The sequence below is a fragment of the Eulemur rufifrons genome, chromosome 15 (genome assembly GCF_041146395.1).
Source record: "Eulemur rufifrons isolate Redbay chromosome 15, OSU_ERuf_1, whole genome shotgun sequence".
Lineage (NCBI taxonomy): Eukaryota > Metazoa > Chordata > Mammalia > Primates > Lemuridae > Eulemur > Eulemur rufifrons.
In genome coordinates, this window is record NC_090997.1 from 19,574,483 (window position 1) to 19,592,208 (window position 17,726).

At 39.6% G+C, this 17,726-nt stretch overlaps 1 protein-coding gene across 1 annotated transcript in view; it reads right to left on the reverse strand.

Moving 5' to 3' along the window:
- PKHD1 (PKHD1 ciliary IPT domain containing fibrocystin/polyductin) overlaps positions 1-17,726 on the reverse strand; it is a 412,333-nt gene that overhangs the window by 104,921 nt on the left and 289,686 nt on the right. The window contains exons 56-60 of the mRNA XM_069487338.1: positions 12,930-13,084; positions 11,353-11,505; positions 5,990-6,868; positions 5,097-5,265; positions 2,967-3,124 (exon numbers count right to left, since the gene is read on the reverse strand). Coding sequence (XP_069343439.1) covers positions 2,967-3,124; positions 5,097-5,265; positions 5,990-6,868; positions 11,353-11,505; positions 12,930-13,084 — 1,514 coding nt within the window. The remainder of the gene's footprint in view (positions 1-2,966; positions 3,125-5,096; positions 5,266-5,989; positions 6,869-11,352; positions 11,506-12,929; positions 13,085-17,726) is intronic.

A 17,726-nucleotide genomic window follows, 5' to 3' on the forward strand; every position in this document is an offset into this window, starting at 1 on the left:
CCACCAGCAGCAGGCACATGTTTGTGCCCAAACAACATATCACACCACATGGCAGGCAACCATGTAAAAGTTCATCAAAAGAATGCTCTTACCATTTAAACAGGGAGCATCTGATGGACATTTTAGAGCTCCTACTTGTAACAGACACTGTCCGTGCCACACCCATATATTTTTGGCACTCACTTTCACACACCCAATGCTGCCACTGCAAAAACCTATGACTGCTTTCTGAGAAAGTCTTTTGGTGGCCACAGGAAAGAGCACACTTGGCCTATGTTCAGGAAAAGCCAAAGGGCTGGAGAGTTAGTGTCCCCAGAAGCATCCCTCAGCCAACGATGAGCAAGGAATTGCAGTACAAATACATTAGCTTCCCTGTGGGCTGGTTGGGAAGGTATGGGGTCATGTTCCCTTAGTCTGCTAGAGCTCCCCTGCACAGTGGGCTCCAGCTTTCACAGTGCTAACCGGTTTGATAACACATCCTTTACTGGAGTTATTTATTTTACCTGTCGTCCTTACTTCTCTACTGATGTTTTCTGGGGTCACCCACTACATGGACTACTCGGATTCTAAGCCTTGTATCAGGGTCTGCATCTGGGACAACCCAAACTGAGATACGATCTTTAGTCCTGTTATTTTCTATTAGAACACATTTGGGAATAACACCAATTGGGTTTCGGACTGAGGTGGGGGGTGGGGGGAGGGGATGGGTGTATACCTATATGATGAATGCATTGCACACTGTCTGGGGAACGGTCATGCTTGAATGTTTTGTCTCAGAGGGATGGGGGGTGGGGGCAGGGGATGGGGGTATAACTACATGATGAGTGCAGTGCGCACTGTCTGGGGAATGGACACGCTTGAAGCTCTGACTCGGGGGGATGGGCGGGACACGGGCAATATATATAACCTGAACTTTTTACCCCCATAATAAGCTGAAATAAAAAAAAAAAAATATTTACGACTGCCTGAAAAAAAAAAGTTTAACTACTCAAGCATGAATTTTATGGTAATTAAAAGAATTCTATGTAGAAATAGCTCAAAATGCCAAATGTTACACTGTAGTAGCAGTTTAGATGGAAGAAAGTTGGAAACAAGCAAAAAGATACCTAGAACCATCTGCGTTTCAGGCTTCCTTATTACAGATAAATTCTTAAGTCAGTGACCTAAAGTCTCAATTGCTTCTGCCTGCTCTTGAATGGCTTGGGACAAATAGTATTAGTATTCTCCCTGGTTATACATGATTCACTCATTTGATCAGTCAACCCATGTTTGTCAAGCATTCCCCTAGACTCACAGCAGTAAGCAGAACAAAGTTCTTGCCTTCACCAAGTTCACATTCTAAAAGGGGCAACCAGCAAATCAGCAAGTAAGCAATTACATTTATAATATAATATCAAGTAATAGGACTCTGACAAAAAATAAAGCAGGCATAGTAGGGCTAGAAAATGATGGCAGTGTGATTATTTTAGATAGGGTGGTCATGAATGGCTTCTCTGAGGAGTCATTATTTGAACAGAGGGAACCAGCTCTCAAGGAAATGAGAATAAGACATGCCAGGCAGAAGAAAAAGCCAGTGCAAAGGCCCTGAGGTAGGGATAAGCTGATTATGTTTAAAAAGAATATAAGAAGACCAGGATGAGTCAGTAAAAGTGGTGTCGTAAGAGATGAGGTAAGAGAGCAGGCAGAACATAGGTGCTACAAACTTGTAGGAGTGGAGTTTAGATTTCATTCTGAGTGGGTGGAAAGACATTGAATGTTAAAAAGATCACTCTGGCTCGGATATGCAGAACAGAGTTCAGAAGTGGAAGAAAGATGACCAGCGAGGAGGCTGTTCCCTCATTGGGTGAAAGATGATGGTTGGAGAATTTGGGTTAGGAGAAAGAAGAATAGAGAGTCTCTCCTAGCTGCTTTGCTTAGATGACCTCACGAATGGTGGTACCAATTACTGAAGTAGAGACCACAGGCAAGAAGCAGGTTGTGGATGGGAACAGAAATAAAGAACCAGTTTGAGACATATTGAGTCTTAGATGCCTATTATCTTTCTCAGTAGAGTCAGTTGACTATACTAGTCCAAATTTTCGGATCAAGTCTGGGCTGGTGATATAAATTGGAATTCATCAGCATTAGAGGGGTACTTCAGTCTCAGACCTGGGGAGCAAAATTAGGGAAAAAGGAAAAAGGTCTGAGGACATAGTCCTGGGACAGTCACACATTCAAAACTTAGAAAAAAGAAGGGGGGCCAGAAAAGAAGTCTGGAAAGAATCAACCAATGAGTAGGAGAAAGCAGGAAAAGTTCTTTATATTTGACTGCAGCAGGGTTGAGCTGAACTCAAAGGGGAACTCAGAGTCTCATTGCTGGTGGTAAGAAAAAGACGATGATCTTTCCAGGGGTCTAGCTATAAAACTGATATGAAAAGGGGTTTTGGCGGTATTATCAAAAAGAAGAAGAAGGAGTTTTGAGCACAGAAGAGTTTGGGGGACAGTTGGAACACAGAGAAAAGGAGACAAACCCCATGGCATCAACCCTACCACCCCCTCTCCAGAGCGAAAGCCCTTAATTCCTGGCAGAAGAGAAAGGCAGTCTAAGAATGCAGAGGAGCTGGTTCCATGGCAGACGCTGTCTGTTGCGGACTTTGACAGCTATTTCAGACCCAGGTGCCCGAGCCGGTCAGAGCATTGTTTTCCCACCTGTGCACAGACCGACTGACCCAGGTGTTGGTTGGGAATCTACACCTTTGACACAGACACAAGCGATCTCACAGAGGGCCGAGCAGTAAGGTTGCGAGATCTCCCAGTGACTCAGCATTACTGTGATACAGGTGAGCTGGCAGCTCATTAGCACAGACTCCAACTTCAGAACTCAGCTCCTTTCCAGGACATTTTGTTCCCACTGGACAGCACAGCCAAACCAGCTCCCTCTCGTGCACGCTGCCTCTGCCACAGGCAGTGCGTTTGATACAACTGACCTGTGTTGAAGAAGGATCCGGTCCATTCTGCATCAGTTTTAGGAAAGACAGAAACTGGTGGAGGCAGACCCAAGGCTCTCCCATCCAGATCTTTAAAGAGATATTTTCCTGGACTTTCACAATCCGATTCAGGGCAGACTACTCTTCCTAAATCTTTCCTGTGAAGATAGACAGAAAATAATTTTCTCATTCTATGATAAGCAGTAAAAAGAAAACATATGTTGGTAGTGCTGATCTTGTATAAAATATATTCAACAGGATTTTATTATTAATAACACAGGTAACTCTACGTAAAATAAGTTATTTCCCAGTTATATGGCCAAGAAAACAGACATTCTTATTAACCAAATATTCTGGATATCTGGATATATACTCTTTACACAAATCGCTGATTTTCTAAGAAGCAAGATAACAATAAAATGTTCCTAACTCTAACATCTGCTGAACATAATATAATTATCCCTTTATGGAACTTCAGGGCTTTTTCGTATTTTAAGATTATCATTATAAACATCAATTATATTTGTGCTACATACAAAGTGAAACTAGAAATTCTCATTCAACGATGGTGATAAAGATAGACATGGTTTCTGCCCTTCCAAAATTTAGAGTCAAGTGAGATATATAAACAAGTAATAGGTAATTACAACATTGAATTATAGAGAATTTATTTTATTTCTCCTGGTCTAATTCTTTGAGGTACCGTTAATAATTATGTTGAATATTTATTGCATGTAAACCATGTATTGGGTATTAATATTAACAGTACAAAAAAATCTGATGCTAATATCATATAATACTATGATTTGAATGATGGGGTCCCTTCAAGATTCATGTTGAAACTTAATCCCCAGTGGAACTTTATTAAGAGATGTGGCCTTTGGGAGGTGAATATATCGTGAGGGCTCTCCACCTTCAGAATGGGATTAGCACCCTTATGAAAGGGCTTGAGATTGATGAGTGCTCTCTTATTTTTCCATGTCTTCTGCCATGTGAGGATGGAGTGTTCCTCCCCTCCAGAGGATGCAGCAACAAGGCTCCATCTTGGAGGCAGAAAACAGCCCTTCCCAGATACCAACCCTGCCAGTGTCTCAATCTTGGACTCCCAGCCTGCAGAACAGTGAGGAATGAATTTCTGTTCCTTATAAATCATCCAGTCTGAGGCATTTTGTTACAACAGCACAAAGACATGTAACTTTACAACTATTTCAGTCCATAGATAAGATATGAACATAAGGAAAGTCAGATGGTATAAGAAAAATGACAAAATAACACAAATTGTCTACCTAATAGTATTTAGGTACCTAAAATGGTTCAGGGATGGGCATCAAAGAGAGATCAATGTTAGGTCAAACATGAACTTTCTAATCACAGTGGTTTCTTTAGATTCTTCTCTTTCAACCAAAGGAGTTTTCCCCAATGTTGTGGGAAAGAAAAAGTAACCCATTTTCCCTGACTCTAACTTTCCCACTCTCTTTTAAGGCAAAAAAAAAAAAAAAAAAAACCCTCCATATCTAGTTTTCAGATCCTTAAATAAAACCCCCAGATCAAACCCTCAGTCCAAGAAGAGTAGTTACACCTGGTCTGAGTGCCAGTATCTGTCTAAGCCTCATCGTTCAGTTCAGAGATTCCTAACAGCAGACATAATCTTCTTCCCATCTACCTAGTCCCTGCCCAAAGACTCCCAAGGCCTCCTTCTGAAGACTACTGACACTGTATTTATTCCATGGAAGAGTGACGAGTTAGGTTCAGTTTGTTCCCAGTGATTTTAAAAACATCCCGAAGTCTAATTAAGACCAAATAAATAAATAAATAAAACTTGCCTTCTATCCTTCCTGCCCCTTTTGTTAGCCAAAGAAAGTCACATGACTGAATCTTGATTCAGGGGGAAAGAGAAATAGGCTCTGCTTCTTTAGTAAGACGTGTTTTAAAAATCATATATCAAAGAGCATGAATATAGAAGGGTTAAAGAATTGGAGCCATGAAGTCAATGTATTATAACATACCATACTAAAAGGACTTATTTTTATTGCTTTAATGATTTTATTCTTCTTTTTAACATGCTTAGGGATTTGAAGAATTGCCAAATACTTCATAAATACAGTTTGTTATAAATATTAAAAGTGGTACCTGGGCTGTAATGGAGGAAAATAGAACTTGTTTTTATCTTTCATCTTTAGCATCTTGGTCCTCTCTGCTGTTATTGGGTGTGTGATTCCAGTATTTTCTATATTTGGCAGAATGCACACATCCAGGTCATTGCTATAGCAACTTTTCACAAAACTAGAAAAGGTGACATCTGAAATTTTTAAAAAATATATCATAACATTATATCATGTAAACCACCAATCATAAACATAAATCATACAACTATATATTCTTATAATAATGTATATTCAGGATTTAGTTATAGTTATCCAGGATAGTTTCATGAGTTTACATAAATTTGGATATAAAATATCTGTAATTTTTCAATACATGGACATTGCATGGCAAAAGAGAAGAGTATTCCAACACATTAAAGCCTCAAAGGCTTAATCACAATCCATCCATTTTACAGAAAGACAAATCAATTGCCAGACAGAGTAAGTAAATGGGGAATGAGTACAATAAAGCAAAAGAGATCTGATAGAAGATGAACTGCAGATTGTGGTATAACTTTGATTTTAACCCAATCAGCTACTAGGCAACCTCAGGTGAGGCACAATTTCTGCATCTCAGTTTACTCAACTGTATAATGAGAAAAATAATGCCACCTGAGAGAGTTGTCATATAACCAAGTTAAATAATTGCTGTGGAAGTTCTTCAACATGTATAAAGCAGAGACTTTCGTAAGGAATCACTCACTGCCATTATAAACCACCAGTGTGGTTACCAATACCCAGCAGGTTGCCAGTTGCATAGCAAGTACTAGACCACACTGTACCTTTTGGTTGACATAATTTCAGAATGCTATTAAAAATTCTGTGCATGGGTGCATGGAACTATTAAACACACTGTTTCGATAAGGCCAAGCATCCTACCTTGAAGTTTCATGATTCCTGAAACCGAATGGCCATTCCTCACTTTGTGCCATGGCTCCTGAGGCCACTGATTTGGTTCCGAGGTGAACACAGGCCACAGAATACCCACTCGGCCCCCTCTAGGATTGGAAGGGGCTCGATCTGCTGAAGTCAAGTTGGCCGAGTGAGGCTTCACTCTGTCCTGAATACAGTCAAAAGAGGAGCTGGTAGCCACAATGACTGAATTCCTGAGCACAATTTGCACATTTTCGATGGAGCTTTGTGAAGCGGGAGACACATACACTACTGCCAAAAGACCAACGGCATTGTCTACCAGAGTGGTGTTCTCTATCTCCACACTGCCCTCTACATGCAGCATGGCACCATAGTCATAGTTCTTGAAAGCCAAGAAACCAAAGATACCGGTACAGTTGCCAAGTCCACTTTCCTTATAGAGATGAACACCATGAAGGCTTGAGTGGGCCACATTGTCAGACCAAAGCTTTTCAGGCGAGGAGCACTGGTGGCCTCGGATGTGAAAGCCAAGTCTCTCCGATCCTGCAACAACATTGCCATGAAGGTTGATGTCCTTTGCGTGGTTCACTTTGATTCCTGCCACCCAAACACTGGACCATGCCGACTGTGTCACCAGAACCACAAGGTTATTAGTGAGAGAATAGGCCTGACCCTCCAAATCCACGCCATGGCCAGCTGTGCCAAACACTATATTGTCATGCAAACGTATTCCGTGACTGGCAGCTGCACGAATGCCCCCACCGCAGCTCTGGTGCAGGGTAGAAGATCTTATCCAGGACCCCGCCGACGCATTGGTGAATTCAACAGAGGAGTACGATGGTGATCCCAAGTTCTGAATTTCCACATTTAAAAGTTGAAGGATACCTACAAACAAAATGCGTGTCATCAGGTACTTCCTTCCTCCCTGTAAAAGGCAGAAGGATGGTCCATTTTAGGACACCAAGATTTACAGATTTTTAATTAAAATGTGACAGCTTATCCTCAGCACCAGCAACAAATTGCATATCATTAATTTTCACTAACAAAATGTGAATCATTTGAAATATCACATTAATGTCTGAAAAGATTTCACGTGCAGTTTGAAGAGTCTGGTGATAGGATGGGGAGAGAGAGAGAATAGAATCAGAAAAGAGACGGGCTTTGGAGACGGGCACAGCTAGTTGAAAGATTCTGGACATTTGTCTGAGAGCTGGATGCAGGAACTGGGTAAGGATGAAGGGTGGTTCTCGAACACTCACCTCAAAGTCAATCTCCCTCTCTGTGTCTCAGTGATCCCAAAAAAGCCATAACCATCTCCACAAAGATATTGCATGAATGAATATAATGGCTAACTCTAAAAACATTCCAAACTTTTCTTAAGAAGGGTATAAGTGCAAAAGTGACTTCTGCCCAATTGATGTCCGGAAACATGATAGCCAATACGTGCTTCTGATTAAGACAGAATAGAAGCAATAACATACTTTTAAAATCATTTTAAAATGCTGTAAAAGCTTTTCTGTATTTTTATCCTAGCCACATTATATTCACTGTTTCATTTTCAAAATAATAAGATTTTCTACATCTTTTATGTCAGGAGAGGATAGTGAATTATTTAGTCTCATTGGGGAATTTTATTTGTACTGTTTTAAATAGACATTGTTAAAACACAGCATAAAATGCAGCCAGTAGGTAGATATAAAAATATAATGAGTATTAATGTCAGTGTATATACTCTCTTGGTAAAATCAATAACATGATTATGAGTGAATTAATATGAATTAATAATGAGGTGAATTAAATACTACATAACACCTAGCTCTCATATAACACTCATTTATGTGCAAGGCATTGCTCTAATTCATACATATGTGTGCACATATACGTGTGTGTGTATACACACACACACACAAGCATTCTTAACTTACACAAAAATCCTATGGGGTAGGTATAAATATTATCCCCATTTTACAGATAAGGAAACTGAAGCAGAGACTAATAAACTAGGCCAACTAATAAGCTAGGATTGAATTTAGGAATGTGGATGAGAAGCTGTACGATACCCCTAGGCTGGCATACTGGGGAGAGTGGAAGACTCAGTATAAAAGCAGCAATTTTGCATTGGGATTCAGGTAACTGGGCTAGAACAATGTGCCAATAATTAGTCGTGTGTTCTTTGCTAGGTGGGTTACAATTTTGACTCCTTTTGTTTTTTTTGTTTTTTTTTTTGAGACAGAGTCTTGCTCTGTTGCCCGGGCTAGAGTGCCGTGGCATCAGCCTAGCTCACAGCAACCTCAAACTCCTGGGCTTAAGCAATCCTCCTGCCTTAGCCTCCCGAGTAGCTGGGACTACAGGCATGCACCACCATGCCCGGCTAATTTTTTTTCTATATATATTTTTAGTTGTCCATATAATTTCTTTCTATTTTTAGTAGAGATGGGGTCTCGCTTTTGCTCAGGCTGGTCTCGAACTCCTGAGCTCAAACGATCCGCCACCTCGGCCTCCCAGAGTGCTAGGATTACAGGCGTGAGCCACCACGCCCGGCCTTGTTTTTTTAATGTACTGGCAAAGATAACTATAAAGATATTTCTCTCATTAAAAATGAAGGGAGCTATACCTTTGAAATTTCAGTTTCGCTGTGTTTTAGTAATAGTATTGAAGCTCAAGGGTAGTATTAATACATTCTAAATCATCCACTTCTTCACTCCCTTTTCACAGAGGAGAAACCAAAACCCTTGTAAATCAGCTGCCATGAAGAAGAGAGCCCTTGTGAGAAAGACAGGTAAAGTGTCTCCTTGTGGCCAGAAAACAGGATTCTGACATTGCTAAACTTCTCAGTGGACACTACTGAGGAAGCACTGGTAGATAGTTTAGAAATATTCACAGAGCAATAAAATATCCAAAAGCTATTTGTCTGGTGGTATCTCTTGCCTATAGTGCGTAGCTAAAAGGGCTGCAAAATCCGCTCCACAGAAGTTTGGCACAAAGGACACTAAATGCAAGCATGAGTCCCCACAAAAATAACTTATTTTCCAGAATGGAAGACTCTTCCAGAATCTCAGCCAAAGCAACATATCAGTATTATTTTAATTAGTGGGTTTTAAAATGCCTTATACTTACATGGATATCATTTGTAGTTTTAAATTGCATAAGATCTTTTTACTTGTGTGCGCATTAACCAATGACTGAAATATTTATCAATAGTAAACACTTCAAATGTCTTGAGCATTTAAATGAAGAATTAATCAATTATTTTGTTAACACTATTTTCTTATTTTTCCTTATGAAAATCACAATTCTGAAAAACGTTTTAGAAAGTTAAACTTGCGGGGTGTTATTAGTCTAAAGGAGGAGAATGATGGAGCCCTACAGTAGAAAGTAGGACTGGCAAGTCTTGGCCTGCTTTTCTGCCCTGTAACCAGTCAACACCCACGCCTGGCATCCCTGATCTACACCTGCAGATCCTACCTCATCTAGGCTCTGGACATATTATGGAAAAATGCAAGGGTTCTTAATGCAGTGTAGAAACCTGAATTGAATATTGAAACAGAAAAAAGACATTAGTGGAGAAACTGGTAAAAGTTGAAAAATGTCTTGAGTTTAGTTAATGACAACATACCAATGTTAATTTCTTGGTTTTGACAAACGTCCCAGTGGTATGTCAGCTATTAACAGAAAAAACTATGTGAAAGGTGTACAGGAACTCTCTATACTATCTTTGCAACTTTCCTGTAAATCCAAAATTATTACAGAACAGAAAGGGTATCTAATAAGGATTTCAGAGTCAGTCTTGAATCTGCCACTTACTAGTTAACTTTTCTTATTCTTCATTAATTTTTTCTTCATATTTATTGAGCATCTAAGACACAGCAGTCATCATACTAGAAAAACAGAGATGAAAGACCCATCTATACCCCCAAGGAGTTCAAAAGCTCATGCAGGAGTTAGACAAATAAACAGGCAATTGTATTATGGATTCTGTTTCCTATAATAGGAAGATAAAATGTTGTTTCTCATGGGGACATTAGAATTAAATAAGATAAAATTTTCACTATGTAAAAAACAGCACAGTTTTAGGTCCATAAGAAGCATAAAATACAGTTTCTCTTTCCCTTCCCCACGGGATGATTTAAGAAGCTCTAGATCAGCAATGGCAGAGGTTTAGGGTCAGGTCGGTCTTGCTGCTGGCTCGGCTCTGGCTCAGCTGTAAGAACTGGCCTTCTGTCCTGTTGCTGTGACCATGCTCCAGCCTGGCCTGCAGTTACAGTCTACTGGGCCCGGTCTTGCTCCTCCCTCGCGATTCTCCGCCTTCATCAGCTGCAGGATGGTCTCATCTCACAAGACCAGGACCCAGCCTTTGTCCTAGTCTTCTAGAGCAGGGTTTCTGAACCTCAACACCACTGACATTTTAAGATAGATTTTTCTCTCTTGTGGGTGGCTGTCCTGTGCATTGTAGGATGTTTAGTACCCACTAGATGCCAGAAGCTCCCCCAAGCTATGACACATAAAAATGCCACCAGATATTGCCAAATGTCCCCTGGCAGGTAAGATCACCTCTGGTAAGAATTTGTGGAGCTAGAATTTATGGAGAGAGAGCTTGCTCTATGAACTAAAATCCCGAACTTTTCAATTTAAGGTCCAAACACTGTCCTTTAACAAACTGGTGAAATAGTCATGCCATGCCATGCACAACTATTTGGAAAGTGGTTAGATCTTTTATTCCAGGACTCCTCTGAGCCTTTATTATATTCATGTGCATAGTGACTTTCTAAAATGGAGATACTATGACAGCCACTTCCAAACTATTTATTTGATCAGGAAACAACTTTGGAATAATGTTTAAAGAATACAAGTTTAAGAAATGAGGTCCTAATCAAATAATTTTGCAGCATTCCAAAAGGGCTAAAGCTTGAAAGAAACACGAAAGATTGAACGGACCCTTAAAACAGTCTAGAATATGGAAATCATTTTTATTTAAATTTACGCTATTAATTTATAGCATAAACTAATGCCCGCCATCAGATATAGCACACTACTGGGAAAGAGTAATAGAAATTCAGGAGAGAGATAAAATTCAAGTGGTCATTAAATCATCTATAATTTCAAAGCAGGGGAAATTTCACATCTGCTAAAGTTGTTTTCTTTGAGGTAAAAATGTGCATATGTGCCGATCGCTAGAATATTATTTTAACATCACACTGATAATTAAGCACAGATTAGGACTGAAAATTCATAGTTTCTTGGAGCACAAAGGAACCATCTAATTTGAACATTTTGGTTTACAAATGAAAATTCTCACAGTTGGAATTTCTGAGTGCCCCAGAGGAATAGGTACCAATTGATAATGCTTAGTCACTTGCAATTTCATTTACCTGAAAATTCTTCTCTGTTGGACTTCCTGAAGGAGCCCACAAGTAGTCTCCCCCCACATGAAGTGTCAGGCTGAATTTGTATATTGCGAGTCAACAGTCCAACCTCAGCAGCCAAACCAATGCGTCGGCCATCCTCAGTGATGTGGACACTTCCTGGGACAATAGAAGTTGGGAGGCAAAAAAAAAAAACAAAACTTTGAAGATCTATTTCAGAAATTGCCAGCTGGGGACTCAGCAAACTTGACAAATGAAAACACTCCTTTCCCCTTGCAAGTCCTACCAACATTAAGGTCTGCTTTTCCTCGGGCATTCTCCACAAAGGTCAGCTGAGAAATGAAAAACCTGTTCACTTTTCCCTCTTTGGGATGAGAGTGAGAGTATCTGAGCAAGAATTCATTTCTTCTCAATAACTGTGGGTACTGGGACAGGCCACTGGTGCAGGGCAGTCAGGGCAGGCCTGTCCAATTAGTGGGGTCCCCAACCTTCCTTAAATATGTCAGTGTGAGACTTCAGTGTTTGGTTGTACATTGTCCATGGACCTCTTCCATGGCAGTGAAAAATCTCAGATCAACTGAGGAAGCGACATAGCAAAAGCAGCAACATATAAGAGTAAAAGAGAAAGGAGAAGCAGGGCCACATGGCAGCAGCAGCAGGAGCAGCAGCCGCTCACTGTGGGTCTTCAGCTCACCCATCTGAGCAGCTTCCAGAGCAGTGGGAACCGAAGCTAGTTTCACTGCCCACCATTTGCATTTCACCTTGGATCTTACTGGCAAGGCTTGCTGAAAATTTCTGTTTTCTCTTCTACTTTTTAAAAAAGAAATCATCGTTGGAACTATGATGTAGACCCACTTTAGACAGTCCTGGTGAAAGCATGTACTTCCCTCTCACATGTCAGAGACAAAAATACATTGTCCATCCCCTTTATTTCCATGGTTTGTCACTGGTTAGCTATATCTCCTGGGTTAGATTTATTTATTAGACAAAACCAGGAAGGATTAGTGTTATTCTTTATGTATGTGCAGTACATTTTAACTGGTATAAGTGTATAAAAATACTCAGTACCTTTAAAAAAAATGGTATTAGTTTTTTTCTTTTTTTCCAGTAATAGCAATAGTACTAGTCAACACATAAAATGTACTTCATGTCAGGAAGGGTACTTTTTGAAATATGGAAAACGAAGTCATTATTTACAATAACTACCATATTCTAAGGGATTGTGTAATTCATTGTGCCAGGAAATGAACTGGAGACTCAGTGTTCGTGAGTTTTACTCTGGCTTAGCCACAAAACTGCCAGTGACCTTGAATAAGATTCTCAATCCTTCTGTTCTTAGACTTGCCATTATAAATAAAAAGCAAAAAAAAAAATTATTTTACATCTAGGTATTCCTTAAAAAGTAGGCAATAAAAGTAATGAAGGACTAGAGACAAAGCCATCTAGGGTAAGCGTAGAGCAGTAGCAGGGTATTATCCTTCCCCTTTGAATGGCAATCAGATCCGAGTGACCACTAAGGCAGGTTGCTGAACAGGTTCTTCCCAGCTCATTCACTTCCCTTAACCAGCAAACCAAAGCCTTACCAATGTGCCGGTGTTTGAGCCGTTCATGAATCCTAACATCATGGCCTTTGGCTTCTTTCACAGTGAGGACCTCTGCCTCGTGAGGCTCGTAAGAAGAAGAGGTGAGGACAATTTTGTCATGGGGTCGCCAATCCACTGCATCCTCTACTATAATTCTGTAACAGCATAAAATGGCATCAAATATACTGAGAGTGCAACACAGATCACCTACCAAGTCTAGAGAGAGAAAAGGAAATCCACTGAGACCAACAAATCCCACCAGAGAGACTGAAGTAGAAATATCAAGACATATCAGTGAAAAGGGGCTCTTGTGAAAAGTTTAATGCTCACAGAGTCAGTTTTCTGGCTTGCAAATGTATATCTTACAGGGAAAGCAAAAATATTTCATGGCCATGAAATACAAAGCAAAGGAACAAGAAACGGTAAAAGTCCTAGAGTTTAGTATATGCATCTACACGTGGTTTTCTATAACAGCAACCTTCCTTCTGGATTGGGAAACAGTTTGAATAATAAAGGGATGTCAGAAGAGATCTTTTCTCTAATTTTCTGAAGACCTATCATGCCATTTTTGGACAATTTACCATCATGCATTAAGGCTCCAAACTTCATGGTCAGACAGATACAAATGTGAATCCTAGAGGTGTCACTGACTAGTTGTGTGACCTTGAGAAGTCACTTAACTCTTCTCATTTCATACCTCCATCTGAAAAGTACAATAGTTATTATACCTTCTCTCCAACCTCTCAGTCTTATTGTGGGGACTAACGAGTGTGTATTCCTTGAGTGTGTTAAGTTTGTGCTTTCACACAAGCATTGTGCTTTCATCATGTTATGAAACACTGAGGGATTTGTTCATTTTGGGTTTTTTTAAAACTCACATGTAATAAAGTTTCTGTTCAGTGTGTCCCTGCTGCCTAGCTTTTCCCAGTGAATATGACTGTTTTATTCTCCATTCAGTCATTACCAACTTCAACAGCATATGTTTATTTTAATAACCTGCCTCTTTAGCTAATGCCAAAATTTTAGCAAGCTCTACCACTAGATGTTCATCCAGGCAACAATGTCCACGTGCAGGGCATTCAATCATGCAACATACATTGACTGAGCAAATGATATGCTCCAGACACTATACTAGGTGCTAGAGATATAATGCTAAATAAAATAATTTGTATTAAATTGTAATTTGTATTAAGAAAAACTTAAATTTGGTCTTGCAGACATCCTTAAAGAGTCTACTGTATGGGTGGAGGATTCACAGATATTTGGTATATAATATTAACTCCCACAAAAAATAAGTAAATAAATTCAAGCTGGTCATTTGTGGGCTAATGGTATGAGTCTGTTATGAACCAAAGATGGTAATTAATTCAAATCTGTACACATAAGTTTCGAGAGAAGGAGAGAGAGAATTATAGAGAGAAAAAAACCTACTATCAATTGATGCAATTTTAATGAAAGAATTTAGCTCTGTTCCTGATTTGCTATGACTTCCTAGGAAACACAGTTACAGAATATTAATGCAAGCTTTAAAGACAAGGACACTAAGTTCCAAAGAGATTAAATAACACAAAACTCAAGATTAGATAAACAAATGGAACCAAAGATTGAATTAGGACAAAGGAAGACGGTTTATCAAGTCCAGGGTTCTTTCCACTAAATAACCTCATCTTGCCTTTGCCTGTTTGATTCTTAGTTCTCACCTGCTAAATGGTAATAGAAAGACAGTAGTCCCACATTCCATAATTATGAAATTATAAAAAGTCTATGTCCCATGCAATGGAATACTATACAGCCATTTTAAGAGTATATCATAGCAGAGCATTGAATTATAAGGAATTATGGTCATGATGTATTGATCTAAAAAATAAGACAAAATAATATGCCCCATTTTTTAATAAAAATAAGATATGCACAGAAAATAGAAGACAGGAAAGAAGCATGGTAAAATGTTAGCCTATCTATGGGTTGTCATGCTACCATTATTCATAAAATACATCAATTATGTAGAAATAAATTCAGATCTCTAATTCTGTTCGTGAAAATTCATGAAAAGCTCCACGTGAAACATGCTCATATCACAATATAATAGAAAGGCTTATTAAACTGACTTTCAACAAAAGGAAAGTTGTAGAGCAATGTTTAAAGAAATGGCTTGAATAAAATCTGTGGTTCAGTTAATATTAAACCAACTTGCCAGATTTGCTAATGTCCTATGGTTGTATAAGATGTTGTCATCAGAGAACACTTGGTGAAGGGTATATGTGAACTCTACCATTTTTGCAACTTCTTGTGAGCCTTAAATTATTTAAAAAATTTTTAAAATATTTTTAAAAAGATGGGATACCCATAAAGTGAATACACTATGTATTTTCATTACACATCATTTGTATAAACTCATTAAAGTACTACTCCTCAGGACTGATATTAAGAAATTTTGTTTTTAATATTTGTAATATGTATAATACAAGCAATGGAATCAGACAAACCAGGGTAAAAATCTAGCCTCAGGAACTTCCAGCTTTATGAACTTAGAAAATTTATTTAACTTCTCCAGCCTCAGTTTTCATGTCCGTAAAATGCAGATAATAATACCTAACTTAGAGCAGTGAGAGATTTAAATGAGATAATGTATGTAAAATGCTTGGTAGAGGCCTGACATAGAGCAAGCCTACATGATAAGAACTCAATAAATGGTAGCTAGTTAATGACTATGGATAGTTTTAATTAATAAAATTGAGTTTCTTTGAAAGTAGCCTGTAGCTCAGTCTCTGAATGAGGTTTTTTTTAACACATTCTTATAAGAAAAATCCATTCATATGGCTCCTGCCAAATTCCAACTTGCTAACCTTTTAGTTATAATTAAAGTTTCTTATTGATCCCTGTTAGAAATGCCTACTTCACGGATCCTTTTGGTATCAGAAAGGCACTTTAAACTCAAATTATCAAATCTGAATTCATAATCATTGCCCCAAACTTAGTCCTCTTCTAGTGAATGATACCGCCATCCATCTACACAAACCAGAAACCAAGAAAGCACCTCGTATCCAACGTATCTTATGGATTTTATCTTCTGCCTCTAAATCTGTCCACTTCTCTCCATTGTTCTTGCAGCTCCCGACTGTAAGTTACACTATCTCTTGCTGGAACCTCCTAATTGGCATCCCGGGATCCACGTTAGGCCTCTCCTGTTGCCCACATTGCGCCCACAATTATTGTTTTTAGATGCACAAGCATGATTGTAAGTGCTACCTCCCACCCACACCACCTCCTTACAAACTGACAACAGCTTCACAATACTCTTAGGGTAAAAACTAAAAATCTTAATGTTTCCAATGAATACGGCCCTGAGCTGGAACTACTCCTTGGCACCCTGTCATGCTCAGCCCCCACTCTCCATGTCACCCACCACAGTATTCATTCGTCCCTCGTGCTCTCCATTCTCCCACCCACCACAGAATCACCTCTCTGCCCACCCTCTGCTTCTCAAACACCTTTCATGCCGACTCCTCCTCTATCAACTTCTAAAAAGTTAGGAGTGGCCCCAATCTCATTCCCAGCCTCCAAATTTCCCCTCTCCCCTATGTCCTCCTGATTAGGGACATCACCCATTTTCAGGATGACTCTTTCTGAGCCCTAAGTCCTGCATCTAATTGTCTTCTTGACATCTCCATTTGGTATCCCCAACTTAGCACGTTCCTGCCGCCTTCCACCCCGATAAACCTGTTCCCTTGCCAGTCTGCCCATCTCAGTGCATGTTTCCGCCATTCACCAGTTTGCTCAATCAAAACATCTGCAGCATTTTGCCCTCACCTCACCATGCAATAGTCGGCACGGCCATCTCTTCTCTCCATTTCCACTGGCCCTTCCATTGTCCTGGTTACTGTGATTTCTGGCCTCAACTGGCCTCCCAGCAGACAGAGGTTTTTTTAAAACACAAATCAGATTCTATCACTCTCCTGCATAAAACCATTCAGTGATTTCCCCTTTGACCTCTCATACCTGAACAAGGCCCTTTGTAACTTGGCACTTGCAATGTCACACAGCTCTGCTCCCTGCACACTCAGCCTGAGCTATAATGACCTGTCCCACCTCTGTGCCACCCCACACACAGGCCAGCTGGCTCCCTCTCATCCATCAGGTCTCAGCTCAAATTTCCATTCCCTGGAGAGATTTTCCTTGTCCATTCAATCTACCCCTCACATTCTCCACCCCAGTTATTTTTGATCATACTACCCTATTGATTTCATTGCTGGCATTTATCATCTGCAACTATGTCATTTTATTTCTGTATTCGCTTGTTTATTGTCTATCTCTCCACACGAAGATCTAAGCTCCCAGAGGACAGCAATTTCTTCTAGTTTGCCTGTATATCCCTAATGCTAGACCTGGAACATAGTAAGTTGCATGCAGCAAACACTGAATAATCGCATGCTGCTTGCTCTGGCTAGAATGCTGTTTCCACACATATTCCACTTTGCTTAATTAAAACCCATTCCTCTTTCAGTTCCCACCTCTGAAATCACTCTTGAAGGAAGCCTTCTCTAAACTTCCCTGAATTCCTCAACTTGCCATATTCATACGTTTTCAGAATCCCATCTACCCTTCCCTCACAGAATTTGTCACATATGTAATTTGTATTCACTCAATATTTATTTGATTAACATCTGAGGGCAGGGGCCGTGTCAGTTTTTACTTGTTATTGTATCTCCAGATCATAGCTTGATGCTTGACATAGGATAAGCATTTGTGAAAATCATGTTGAATAAATAAATGAATAATTTAAAATAACTACAAAGG